General features: G+C 42.4%; 1 protein-coding gene across 2 annotated transcripts in view; it reads left to right on the top strand.

Moving 5' to 3' along the window:
- Window positions 1-13,326, top strand: part of dmxl1 (Dmx-like 1) — a 54,125-nt gene that overhangs the window by 21,786 nt on the left and 19,013 nt on the right. For both annotated transcript variants that reach the window (XM_061816207.1, XM_061816206.1), the window contains exons 23-33: window positions 29-139; window positions 2,201-2,370; window positions 3,607-3,704; window positions 3,811-3,976; window positions 5,889-6,017; window positions 6,253-6,379; window positions 7,114-7,898; window positions 8,487-8,585; window positions 8,990-9,157; window positions 11,812-12,003; window positions 12,671-12,744. In XM_061816207.1, coding sequence (XP_061672191.1) covers window positions 29-139; window positions 2,201-2,370; window positions 3,607-3,704; window positions 3,811-3,976; window positions 5,889-6,017; window positions 6,253-6,379; window positions 7,114-7,898; window positions 8,487-8,585; window positions 8,990-9,157; window positions 11,812-12,003; window positions 12,671-12,744 — 2,119 coding nt within the window. The remainder of the gene's footprint in view (window positions 1-28; window positions 140-2,200; window positions 2,371-3,606; window positions 3,705-3,810; window positions 3,977-5,888; window positions 6,018-6,252; window positions 6,380-7,113; window positions 7,899-8,486; window positions 8,586-8,989; window positions 9,158-11,811; window positions 12,004-12,670; window positions 12,745-13,326) is intronic.

The raw sequence follows: 13,326 nt of genomic DNA, 5'->3' as shown, positions 1-13,326 counted from the left end.
GGCAATATTTTGAAATGTGTCTATATAGGTGGAGAGACACTGGATGACTGCGGTCTGAAGTTTTTGCTTGCTGTCAGACTGCACACCTTCCTCTCTACCTCGCTGCCGCCAGCCCACCGAGCGCAGCTGCTCCGACAAGGTAAAGTGGCAGAGTGGCCTTCCGTTAGTTTTGAAGGTCAACAGTTTTATGGTACTTAGTATAAATTCATATTTGTGTTGTTACCCATAAATTTCTGAGCTGTTTGGTGACGTCCCTGGCGTATTTACTCTATCACCGTAAAAGTGTCGCTCAAATGATGTCATGTTTATCGTTGACGTCCTGCATTTACTTTGAATGGGGAGCTATGTTTGGAATACGAGCAGAGGGGGTTTTATATGCGGTACACAGGAGCCGGTTGAAAGTACAAACCCTACATGGTTCAGAATGTCAGAGCCTGCGCTACTGGGTACTTTTAGTAGCTACACAGACACGTTGAAACTGAAGCTGGTTCAACGCGATGTAGAACGCTTGAAAAAAGGGGACACCATCGCATAGAGCGGATTTACGTATATTTACAAATGTATATTTGCTCGAGCAGTTCGGAGAGGTTTGAAATGCCACACAGTTGTAATAGGTCAACCTTAAATAAAAGGTAAACCGCCTGCCGATTTGTTTTAAGGTGGAACTGCAAATGTTTTTTGTACATTTCCGATGCCCAGGCATAATCACAACTGGATATTATAGTCTTAGTCAATGCAAAGAAGTCCTTACGTGCTTCTTGTATGTGCTGGTTTTCCCATTACCTTGGCAGCCGGTGTCGGGATTGTCCAAGAGAAAAATCATTGCCACTGCGGCTGGTTTTAGCCTGGTTTGGACTAGCACTGTGTGATCAATACTTTGTGCGAAATGTTTCAGAAAACACAGCGGTGTGAAATTGACTTGTACTTGATTGGCACTGTGGAGCAGCGTGTTATTTTATTGGGAGGAATTCTTGAGAAACTCTCTCACTGCCTGCATCATTATACAACCAGCTGTCACACTACCCAAAGATGCAGCAGTAACCAAAGGATGTGTCTGTGCGTGTGCATTTGTGCGAACAACAAATGATTGGAGGCAGATGAAAATATTCAACAATAGCAGAAGATGGGTAGACGAAAGGTTCAAAATGCAGACGACCATTTGAGTTCGAGTTATCGTTTCAACTGCTGTGTAATTGCAATATAATCACCTCAAAATGCCAGTTAGCCTTTGTAAAGTGGTTTCTCGAGGTATCGAGAAAAATGTTGAAATCTTTGCCCTCTGACCTTTAATATCTCTCCCATGAGACAAGCTGCAATTCCGCACCATTTTGGTCTCCTTGATTCAAAAACACTAGCTGTCCTAATCTACTGCTTGACGAGGTAGACATGGCTCTTTTTAATCTTCTTGTTCCGGTTACTGCGTTAAGGCTTCTTTATACTCAGGCGGATGGCGATTGTGCTAACGTCGTCGTGGCTGTCCTGCACGTAGTTTGCGTTTATACTCAAGCGCACACCACGTGCATTGTTTTCAACATGTATTGCGGTCGGGGGTGTCGCTATGGCCAGTATTGGGTAGGACGCCGCAAGGTGGCGTTTCCTCTGCATTCTTTGGTCATTTCCAATATCCGTTTTTACTTTCCTTTCTGTAACCAGGAACAAAGCAACAACAATGGCGACTGTGGAATAGTGTCTGCTAGAAAAAAGTGACGTAGATGACAAGATGATACATTTAATTATGCTGCAAAATTGAAGTCGACATTAAAGAAAGGGACGGCGTAGGTGTTATGTAGTGCTGGGAGGAACGGTGAGTATGTCATCACAGCAAGTGACTATCACAGGAGATGATCCCGGCATTCGACGCGCAGCAACAATTTTTGTCACGTGACCATCAATATTACACAAAGGGGCCGCACGGCCTTTGCGTTGGTCACGTGATGCAATGTGGAGTATAAAGAGCCCTTCAGGGGTGAATAAAAGCTGAAAAATAGTGATTGTAGCTCTGTTATAAACCGTGAACATAGTCTCATTGAGCGACGCTTTTCATCACGCTTAACTGCCACAGTAAAGTTACCCTTGAACAGGGCATCGCGCGCTATAGCTGTGTAATAAAAAATGTATAAAATGCAGCTCATCTGCTCGAAAACATGTTAAGATCATTGCAAGTCAATAAATCCTGATGTTCTTTTGTTCTCCTACACAGGCCTGTCGACATGTCACTATGCCTGGGCTTTTCACTCTGAAGCTGAGGAGGAGCTGCTTCACATGCTGCCTGCCCTCCACCAGGGGGAGCCCACCTGGCCTGAGCTGCGCTCCATGGGTGTGGGCTGGTGGCTTCGGAGCACGAACAAGCTTCGCAGATGCATTGAGAAGGTGAGAAGGAATCCAGGGATCTTCAGTTCAAATTCAGAAGGGTCCGATTGCAAAAGCTTTTACAAGATTTTAAGAACGACCTCAATGTTTCACTGCGCATAGTCGACATATCCGTCCATCCAGCTTCTGTACCAGTTGTTCTCACTCGCCTGATGCGTGTTCTGGAGCTGGTGCTAACACCCAGCTCACCTCAGGTGGGGGGGAGAGCATACAAACGGCACACAGGAAAGCCAGTCATAATTTGAACCCATGACAACTGAACGGTGCCACCAAGTAGCTGACCTCTCAAACAATATCGAAAAGGGCACATTTCCTTTTAACATTTGTAGTTTGGATGTTTTCTTTGTCCAGTCGAGGTGACCAATTTACTCAGGATTTCACATGCAAAATCGTCACGTAAACGCATTTATAAGATGATCTCACTAACCAGGTGCAACCAGGATTGCCAAGCATTGCAAATTGGTGAACTACATTAATCCCTCGTTTTTCCTGGTTATTGGGGACCAAATGTGAAAAACCGCAAAGTAGGAAGTCACACTGCCCCCCCCATACAACGGCTCACCCCCCACGCACTGTAAAATTGTGGCTCTTCAGTGGGAGTGAATGGGATCAATATCTGTGGTAGGGAGCTTGATATTTTTTTTTCAAGTCACTCTGGATTAGGATGGACGGGATTCAATCTCGGTGGGCCCCGGGTTTGGAGGGGTGGCGGAGGTCAAAATTCACTTTCTTGTCAGCCTCTAATTCATGACACTCAGTGCTAATTAATCGTGTTACATTCAAATTTTCACTTAACATACAAAACTTTGGGTGTTTCCACCACTTTTACACCTTTTGCGAACAAACACAAAATCCATTCGAGTGAGTAAATCCACCATTTTGCACCTTCTATATGGGATCAGGCCCAAGGTTTTCTGCTCTTATTGTAGCTGCTCTTGCTGTTAGAATAAAAAAAACTTCCAATCATCCTTAGCAATTGGGCCGGGGCCGTTCTCTTGAAGCAGTTTTTTTCCGGGTTGAGATTAAAGCGTTCGTCAACAAACACCACGAGTAAAGTAATCACACCACCATTTGTTTAAACCTCTCAAGTGCCTCCTCACCAAATGAATGAATGGTCTACGATGACCAACATGGTGTACATTATCCACAACAATACACTCGCACATAAAGCTGCAATTCGTAGCTCTACATGAGTGTAATGAAATGTGAGCCTGTGTTGTTTCTTTCCTTTGTCAGGTTGCCAAGGCCACTTTTCAGAGAAGTAGTGATCCTTTGGATGTGGCCATATTTTACCTGGCAATGAAGAAGAAGGCAGTGGTCTGGGGACTGTACAGGTATATTTTTTTGGGGCGTGAATCTCGCGTGCATAACGTTTGGAATGAGCCAACCCATGTTATCCTTCATTTGGGAGCAGTAACACGGGATTAATGTAATCTCCAGATCACAGAAGAACGCCAAGATGACAGAATTTTTCCGCAACAACTTCAGTGAAGACCGATGGAGGAAAGCAGCTCTGAAAAATGCCTTCTCTCTGTTGGGGAAGCAGCGGTTTCATCATTCAGCAGCCTTCTTCCTTTTAGCTGGCTCCCTGAAGGATGCAGTAGAGGCAAGTGAATCTTAAACTTGAGGAGTGCAGCTGCGAATGATATGATTCCAAATGGTAGTCGCAAATATATCTCCATATCTTAGCAGCTTTCCGCTCACTCCACTCAACAATTATGCCATGTTCTTTGAAGTTCTGTTTTGTAAATGGGAATCTTTTTCAACTTGACATGACAGAATGGCTGTGTGGAATAGTAAAGACTGTAATTTCTTGTGCAATGTACACTCTAGAGGACATTTTTGTCCAGTCCCACATTGTAATTAGCGTTATGGTTTCTTTCAGCGCCGTTTCAAATATGACTCATTGCATTTATTATATATCCAGGACAAATTAATGGTCAGTCGATGATAATAGTTTGCTAAACCATTGTTCATCCATCCATTTCCATCCATTTTCTGTGCTGTTTATCCTCACGAGGGTCGCGGCAGTGCTGGAGCCAATCGCAGCTGTCATGTGGCAGGAGGCAGGTTACACCCTGAACTGGTTGGCAGCTGGAGACACCCAACAGTCACACTGACGGGGGCTGTTTAGAGTCTTCAATTAATGCAGGTTTTTACAATGTGGGAGGGAACCGGAGTGCCCGGAGAAAACCCACAGAGGCACGGGAAGAACATGCAGACTCCACACAGCCGGAGTCGGTCGGGATTTGGACCCCGGCCCTCACAACTGTGAGGCCAACGCTTTAGAGCTGCGCCACCATGCCACAACTATTGTTCATGGCCAAATATCTATTATTCATTAAATGTGTCCATTTGGAAAAAATCACTAAAGTTGACGAACGATTTGATTTTATATGGCCCATAAAATGATGCGGTGGGTCAAATCTGACCCCTGGGCCTGGAGTTTAAGAGCTGTGCTGAATAGTACAATACGCAGCCCTGAAAGATCCCCCCCCGAAAGGATTGTGAAACCATGCTGGTTGGGAACGTCTGCCACCTTTCACTAACCGGCGATCTCTTTTCAATCATCTACTGCATTGTCATGATGGAATTTTGCTCACCATTCTCCCATTCACTCCGCTGCCATCGCCATCTGCCACGAACATCATTCCAGCTCTTAGGCCATGGAAACCGGAAGACTTGTTCCGACATCATCGTCACGGTAGAGGGCTGCATGCATCCGTGATGCGTGATCAGAGGCAGGACTTCAGTAGCCCCTGTACAACTGCACATATGCACATGCGCAGAGTCAAAATGGCAGCAGCCATAAACAAAGGCTAAACCTCATGAAATATTTGGTTTTCTTTTCATTAACTGTGGTGTGGGAGTAATGGAGCTCTTGTTAGGGGAAAAAAAAGTAAGTAGTGTGATTCAAATCTGAAAATTCAGATTCAGCGTCACCACCTATTTGTCAAGAGTTTATGCAATATTACATGGAAAAAGATGGCAATGTTAATAGAAAATAATAAATTAATAGAAATGTTTCCCCTTATTATTGTGTGGAATATATTGTCAACATTTGGTGCATTTTCTGAGGGGGGTAAAAAAAAAAAATACATATATAGTAGACACAAGATATTGTGGTGTTTTGTATCATAGTGTTTCTGCGTATTCCATATTTACTCAAAAGATACATACTGCTTTTGTTAACCTTTATTCATGAAGGTTACTTCTGTTTACAAAGTCGCAGAAGCAATGAGTCATATTATTTAATCTGAATGAGTAACTAGGTCTTCTCTTTAGGACTTTATTCAAATGAGGTTCACCCAGGCAAAGAGCTATCATTGATTTTGTTTAGTCTCTTTGGCTTCATTGAAATGCACCTCACACCTCTGGAGTAAGGACAAGTACAAAAACAGCACTTCATCTTACCTCTTGAGAGAGTGTGGCGTTTTTTTTTTTTTTAGTTTTCATATTTTGTATTTAAACCGAAGAGTTTTATTATAGTTTGATCTTTTTTTTTTTCCCACTCTCAGGTGTGTTTAGAAAAACTGCAAGACCTTCAGCTGGCTCTTGTGATATCCAGATTATATGAGTCAGAGTTTGAGACTGCATCCACCTACAAAAAGATCCTCCAGAGACATGTGCTGGGACACGATAAACAGGTGCTTGCCTCACTATCACGTGCTCCGGGGACACTTCTTTTTCACAGGAAGATTAGGAATAATTTAAGTGCAAACAGGCGTTTTTTTTTTTTGTTTGTTTTTTTTTTTTTCCAACACTCCACTGCTCTTTTGACAAGTGCACTGCAGACAAAAAGTGTGGCGTCTGTGACAACCGTAAGGTGCGTCTCCTACCTTTGCTTTTTCATGAAAAAAAAGTCCCTTTTGGATATTTCAGATAGCAATGCACCAGGATCCATTCTTACGAAGCATGGCTTATTGGGTGCTGGAGGACTACAGCAAAGCTTTGGACACTCTGCTGGAGCAGACTACCAATAAAGCACAGTCAGGTGCCACTGATCCCGGTATGTCGGCTGTGTGTGATTGCGTTGACTCGGCAGCCCTTTTGGAGTACTGACTGACTAATGTGGGGACTATCAAGTGAGAAAACAAACTCATTAAATTGATGAGAAGCCATCTGCTGGTGCTAAATGTTTGTGACAGGTGGAGTTTTCTGATGAATGGTAGATGAGGCATTACTTGACTTCCTGCTTCTTCCAAACTAATATACACAGGGATACATTTAATGATTACTGTTGTTAATGATAGAAATAAGGTATGTGATCAAAATAGAACAGTTGAGATAAGATTAAGTGGACCAGCATTCTGTCATCGAGGATGTTTGTCAAATGCCGGTTAAAAAAATAAAATAAAATTTGGAATGAGTTGACAAATCTCAAGTATGTTTTCCAACTAAGGCATCATGTCAGTGCTAGATATTTAAAACACTTGACCTTCCAAGGACGTCTTGGAAATATGGCTAAATTGAGCTCAACATGAACCAAACAGACTTGTTAACTGTCCTAGTCCCAGATTGGGGTCCCTTTGCTACATCCTTAGTAAATTATCAAAGTAAATTTTAATATCGATAATGTAAGAAAAGTCATGTGCTTTATTATTAATGTGATGTCCTTGAATGGTATAAGTCATCTTGTTATTCTTTTGTGAAAAGAAACTAAACTGTATATCACCCCCAAACCCTTAACGGCTGGTAGATTTTGACACTGACGTTCGTTCTTGTGTGATGTGTGTATGGCAGGTTCTATGTCCTCAAGTAATGCCGAGGTTTTCAACTTCTACACCTACCTCTGTACCCACCCGCTCCTCCTGCGTCGCCATTTCGGCTCTTGTGACAAGGCGAAAGTCAGCCTGACAGCAGAAGGTCGGAGAGCTGACTCCATTAGCCTCGAGGAGAGAAGACTCTTTTTCACTGCTGCCTACGCACACCTGCAAGCGGGCTGCCCAATGCTGGCGCTGGAAGTCCTTTCCAAGATGCCCAAAGTCCGCAAAAGCTGCAAACTCAACCAGGAGTCCTCCGAGTTGAGTGCCGGGAGTAAAAACGGGCCAATGTCAAACCAGGACTGGTCTGAGCCTGCGCTGAATGGCTACGAGTCAGACGGGGGCAGCTTATCTAACAGCCAGTCCGATTCGGTGTTGAGTTTCGACTGGAGCCAGCCGTCACTCGTGCATCCGGATGAGCCCTTAGAGCTGAAGTGGGACAGCGACAAAGATGACGAAGACGACGGAGAGGAGGAGGAGGAAACTAAAAATGGCAAAAACTGTAGACCTCCAGATAACAGTAACGTGTTCCACGACACGCAAAACCGTTTGGCGCCGCCGATGGAGGCGGGGACGGACGCGGACAGTGAGGACAACGAGGACACCGGTGACTGCATTGAGCCTTCCGACGACGTCTTTGTTGCACAGCTGAAGTTTACTGCCTGCCTGAAGATTCTGACCAATGAGCTGAGGACACTTTCAACAGGGTATGAACTGGATGGAGGAAAACTACGTTACCAGCTCTACCAGTGGTTGGAAAGGGAGGTAATTGCCTCGTCAGTTTACGGCACTTGCCTTCCTATGGCGGTGATGGATGCAATTGGAGTCTTATGGCTTAAACATTAGCAAAGTCTATCCGCCCATCAATTTTCTCTACTGCTTATCCTCACTAGTGTCGTACGTGTGCTGGAGCCTGTACACCCTGATCTGGTCGCCAGCCAGTTGCAGGGCACATTCACACCTACTGTATGTGCTATTTAGTCTTCAGTCAACCTAGCGTGCGTGTTTTTGGGATGATTGAAAACTGGAGTAAACCCACACAGGCCTGGAAGAACATAGAAACTCCACACAGACGTGAATGGGATCAGTAGTAAAGTTATTACAGTAAATCTTTTGTAAGGCATACACTATATATACACACACACCAACCAATCAAATGGAAAACTGAGTAACCGCGCGTGCCTTCTTGTGCTGCATGGCCAACTATTCTTACCACTGCTCCAATGATTTAATTGCTCACCATTCTTAACCTTGAAATGTTGTTTGCTGAGATCACTAAACCGAGAACCCCCCCGAGCTGTGAATTCTGTAAACCAGCATCTGTATACAACAAGAGTTTGATCCTCTTCACAGGTGGTAACTCTCCAGCACTGTTGCAATTACAAGCCCCACCTTCCACAGGTGTCTACCCTGGAAGATGCACATATCGGTGGGTTGGTGGAGGATGAACTGGTGGGTGTTCAATCTTTTGCCTTTCTTGTCTTGTTTGCATGTTCTTGAGTTGAATGTAACAAAAGACCTCCACGGTATATCAGGAATGTTTTCATTCCAACTGCATTTATGTACTTCTTTGCCGCATTTACATTTCTTAGCAATTCACACGCAACACGTACAGGAAGTAGAATTTTGCGTCGATTCAACATCACCAAAATGTACTATTTAAAATATATACAAACAGAGTTGGTGAGTGCACTTACTGTTTAAAAGGTTTATTTTTTTTAGATGTTATTTTCGTGTTGACACTACGACTCTTTTAACTCTTTCCATCTGATTTATGTCTGGGAGTATTTACAAGGCATGTATGTCAATATCCGTATTCAAAGATTAAGCATAATATTTTTTTTTTTTATTTCCAGGCCGCAAGCCCTTGCAGCGACACTCAGAGGAGCAGAAGAAAATGGCTGAAGAGTAACCAGCCCTTACTGAGAATGTTCCTGAGTTACTGCAGCTTGTATGGCTCCCATGGCGGAGGACTGGCTTCCGTTCGCATGGAGCTCATTTTACTGCTTCAGGAATCTCACCAGGTCATAACGATATATATTCTTCCGTGCAATATTATTCAGTGGTGCACATTGTGTTTCATCTTTTTCGTTGAGTTGGAACATGTCCCAACTGACTTTGGGTGGGAGGTGGTAAACGCTACACTCCAATATATTCATGACACATTTATTTCTTTGTTTAAAGACCTAGTAAACTGACCAAAATAATGTCTCATAAATTTAACACACCACAGTTTGCTTGTGTATGTGTAATAAAATATGAAATCATGTTTCAAAATGGTAAAGAAATGACAGTTTCTCGGCTTTCAGATGCTGTGTATTTGCACAAAAACATATCACAAAACATTCAGCTGTAGGTCAGATGCACGTTTTCAACACTTATCTTAACAAAACATGACCTTACATGGTCTTTAAGTATTTGATTATCAACTGTTTTATTGAGACAATTTTCAACACTCGATTAAAGTATCTTGACCACCACAACCATTGAGGAAAAAAAAAAAAAAAAAATACATTTCCTCTTTTTCCTACTTGCCTTACTTAATATGAGTGAATTAAAAAGGTCCAAAACCCAACACAATCTTTTTTTCGTGAGATACTTAACATTTGTACTTTTCATATCTGCCGTCACTTGTACCCCCTCTGTGGTGACATCAGGAACAAGTCAGAGAAACGGCACAATACATTTTGACGATGACAGTAATTTGAACATAATCTTTTTTTTTTTTTTGCAGTGTTTGATTTTGGATTTTGGAGGTTCCACTCTAAATGATTTTCTAATTACAAACATTTGAAAACCTCAGCTACAAATTTAAAACACCTGCCACTCACCACATTCTGCTTTCTTTTGGTACTGCATCAAAACAATGATTGATTTTTTTTTTTTTTTTTTTTTTTTGCAGTCAAGCCAGCGAAGGCAATTTATCCCAGCGGTAGTCCTGTAGTTTTCTCCTTTTGTTGTTGAGGAAATCGGAGTGCTTTGTGACTGTCGCTCAGGTTGTCATCGTTAGTCTGTGCGTGGAGATTCTGTTAAAGGGTTCTGGAACAAATTATTGCAATTTATCAAGCGGCAGGTACATACAATAACGGGCCTTTTGTATGATTTCCCACAGAGCAGCACGTGAAGACTTGGAGTTAATAATTTATGAATTATTTTCCATCTCTAAATGTCCCAATGTGACTAACCAGAATAATCCAACAAGACCCAGCATTCATGAGATACACAAACACATTTACAAACTCAAAACTATTTAGTACAAACTTTTTGTTTTGAGGTTTTACCAATGCTTTGAATCACTAACCTAGTATTTAATTGTATGACCACAGTTTTTTACAACTGCTTCACATCTCTGTGGGGCATGGAGTCAAGCAACTTGTGGCACCTACCAGCTGTTATTCCACTCCCAAGATTCCTTAATGACATTCCACAATTTACATTTACATTTCTTGATTTTGCTTCAGAAACAGCATTTTTGATGTCACCCCACAAATTCTCGTTTGGGCACTCCAAGACATTGCCTTTGTTGGTTTGGAACCAAGACTTTGCATGTTTACTAGCGTGTTTGAGCTCCTTGTCTTGTTGAAACACCCATTTCACAAGGGCAAGTCCTCTTCAGCATAAGGCAACATGATCTCTTCAGGTATTTTGACATATGCAAACCGATCTATGATCCCTGGTATGCGATAAATAGTCCCAACACCGTGGTAGGAGAAACATGCTCTTAGCATGATGCTTGCACCACCATGTTTCACTGTCTTCACTGTCTACTGTAGCTTGAATTCAGCATTTGGGGGTCATCTCGCAAACTGTCTGCTGCCCCCGGACCCAAAAAGTCAGAGAAATGTTCCTCCGTTTCTATCTAGGCCAGTTGTGTTCTTTGACAAATTGTAGCCTCTTCTGCATATTCCTTTTTTTTTTTTTTTTTTTTTTAAACAGGGATTCTTGTAAATAGATTCGATTCAGACAGACGTCTTTGATCATGGCTGAGCCTTTGCCATTCTGGTCATTCTACACTCCATTTTGATGGTTGGCTTCTGTTTTCTGCCACATCTCTGGTTTTGCTCTCCATTTTAAGGCATTAAACATCATTTAGCTGAGCAGCCTATATTTTTATGCACCCGTTTCCTCTCTCCAATCAAACCTTTGATAAAAGTACGCTGTTCTTCTGAACAATGTATTGAACGACCCATTTTCCTCAGGCTTTCAAGGAGAAATGCATGTTCAACAGGTGCTGGCTCCCTCCTTAAATAGGGGCCATCTGATTCACACCTGTTTTTTACAAAATTGCCACACTGCTATTTTTTTAACACACCCCTTTCATCAAATTGCCCAATTGCACAGCCTTGACAGGTTGTGTGTCGGAAATGCTGGGTCTTGTTGGTTTTCTGAGAATCTACTGCACCTACTGGTAACATGTTTGACATGTAGCAATAAAAAAATATACTGCAATCGTGAATGGATCTGGTATGTTACATTGGACTGCTATTATTTTAACACTACTGTACAGGCAAGGAAAATGTCTCGTCTTTTTCTTTGCATGGCATTCTAAATGATTGCCTCATCTTGTCTTGAAGATTGGAGGCTAACCTGCTGTGATGAAGGCTGACGTTTCGCAGTTCACTGCATTTCTCTGCCAATGAAACTTTTGAGTTGATTATGCTGTGTAATGTCTTAACAGGACAACTGCAGCCCATCACCTGTAGCAGCATGCTCCCAGAACACCTCAATCCCTCTCCTGATGGCTTGTACAGCCAACGTGAAAACGGTGGTGGCCAATCCCATTGTCTACCTGAACAACCTGACGCATGACATCTTGCAGACCATCAACACGCTCAACTCTCCTCCACATCCAGATGTAGTTAACAACGAGGTCAGGTGTTTTTTGTTTTTTTTTTTCACTGTACTTTTAGACGCCAGTGTTTTTTAACCACCGTGCCGCGGCGCAGTGTCTGCTGTGCTGTGGGAAATCGTCCAAGTTCACCTAACTGAATCCACAGATAATGTGTCGTCACCGTGCTGTCCAATAATGGGCGGAGTAATCATGTCATACGCTTCTATATCAGTCGGTGGCAACAGTTGGGTAATTACTGTGATCAGTGATGCATCAGGTGGTGGTGACAGTGGCATTGTTGCTCGCGAAGCTGTACGCTGACAGTGATGGAGAGGCTTTTGAAAATGAAAGATGCTAACTCAGAATTGGAGTCTGGACAAAATTCTGACTGAGATGAAAGCCCAAGTGTAGGCATGGAAGTCAAAAGAAACCAAAGACGGTTTGCTCACGGAAACGTGGAGCAGTATAGCAAAACCTAGCTTTCATTTGGATTTACTTTTATCGGGAATACAACGATTATGAGTCCGTTGTACTTGGTGTGTGGTGAAGTGCTCTCGGATAGCCCGATGGTTCCAATTAAGTGGAATACAATGACCTTTATTTAGCAAATAGCTATATTGCTATGCCCTCCGCATACAGTTCTTCAACATGTTTGAAATGTACTTGTTGGCTATAAAGCTTTTTTTTTTTTCTTTTATCTTTACAGATATATGTAATGCACACTTTGGCTGCCTCCTTGTCTGCCTGTATATATCAGTGTCTATGTGACGGGCACTACAGGTAAGATGAAGCAGCTTCAGTGGAGACACTAATCTTATCCAAATTGTCAAAAATGCACTTTGGTTGTCTCATTCGCTCACACGCTCAAGTGAACACAGACGCAGGAGTTTCATCAGAACTCGGAGACGAGTGACAACTTATTTTTTTATACCCATTACCATTACAAAGACTGTTTAATTAGAAATAGACCGACGTATTTATTTAGCCACTACAAGTCCCAGTAGTATGTCATAGATGGTTAGTGTTTGTGTATAAATTCTATGGCACATGAGGAACATGGAGGAAAAAAAAAAGCAAGTCCTCAATTAATTACAAAGTTTAGAATGTAGTACACGTTTCAGAGCATCCTTTAAAAAAATAACGAGTCTTTCTCTCTTGCAAAGTCTCTCCAGGCTCCCACAGCTTCCAGCATTAAGAGTAGCAGCTTGGTCAAGCATAATTTAAAATTCATTTATGAGACCTCAAGAAACATGACAGGAACTCACAAACAATGCTGTAAGCCTAAACGTTAAAACATTCGGTATTATTTTTTTGAAATACGCTGTTCCTGCCATGTGCAACAAATCTAATTAAAATTTTAAA

The sequence above is a fragment of the Syngnathoides biaculeatus genome, chromosome 4 (assembly GCF_019802595.1).
Source record: "Syngnathoides biaculeatus isolate LvHL_M chromosome 4, ASM1980259v1, whole genome shotgun sequence".
In the NCBI taxonomy this organism is placed as follows: domain Eukaryota; kingdom Metazoa; phylum Chordata; class Actinopteri; order Syngnathiformes; family Syngnathidae; genus Syngnathoides; species Syngnathoides biaculeatus.
Note: the sequence above shows the minus strand (reverse complement) of the source record. Positions and strands in the feature narration are given on the sequence as shown.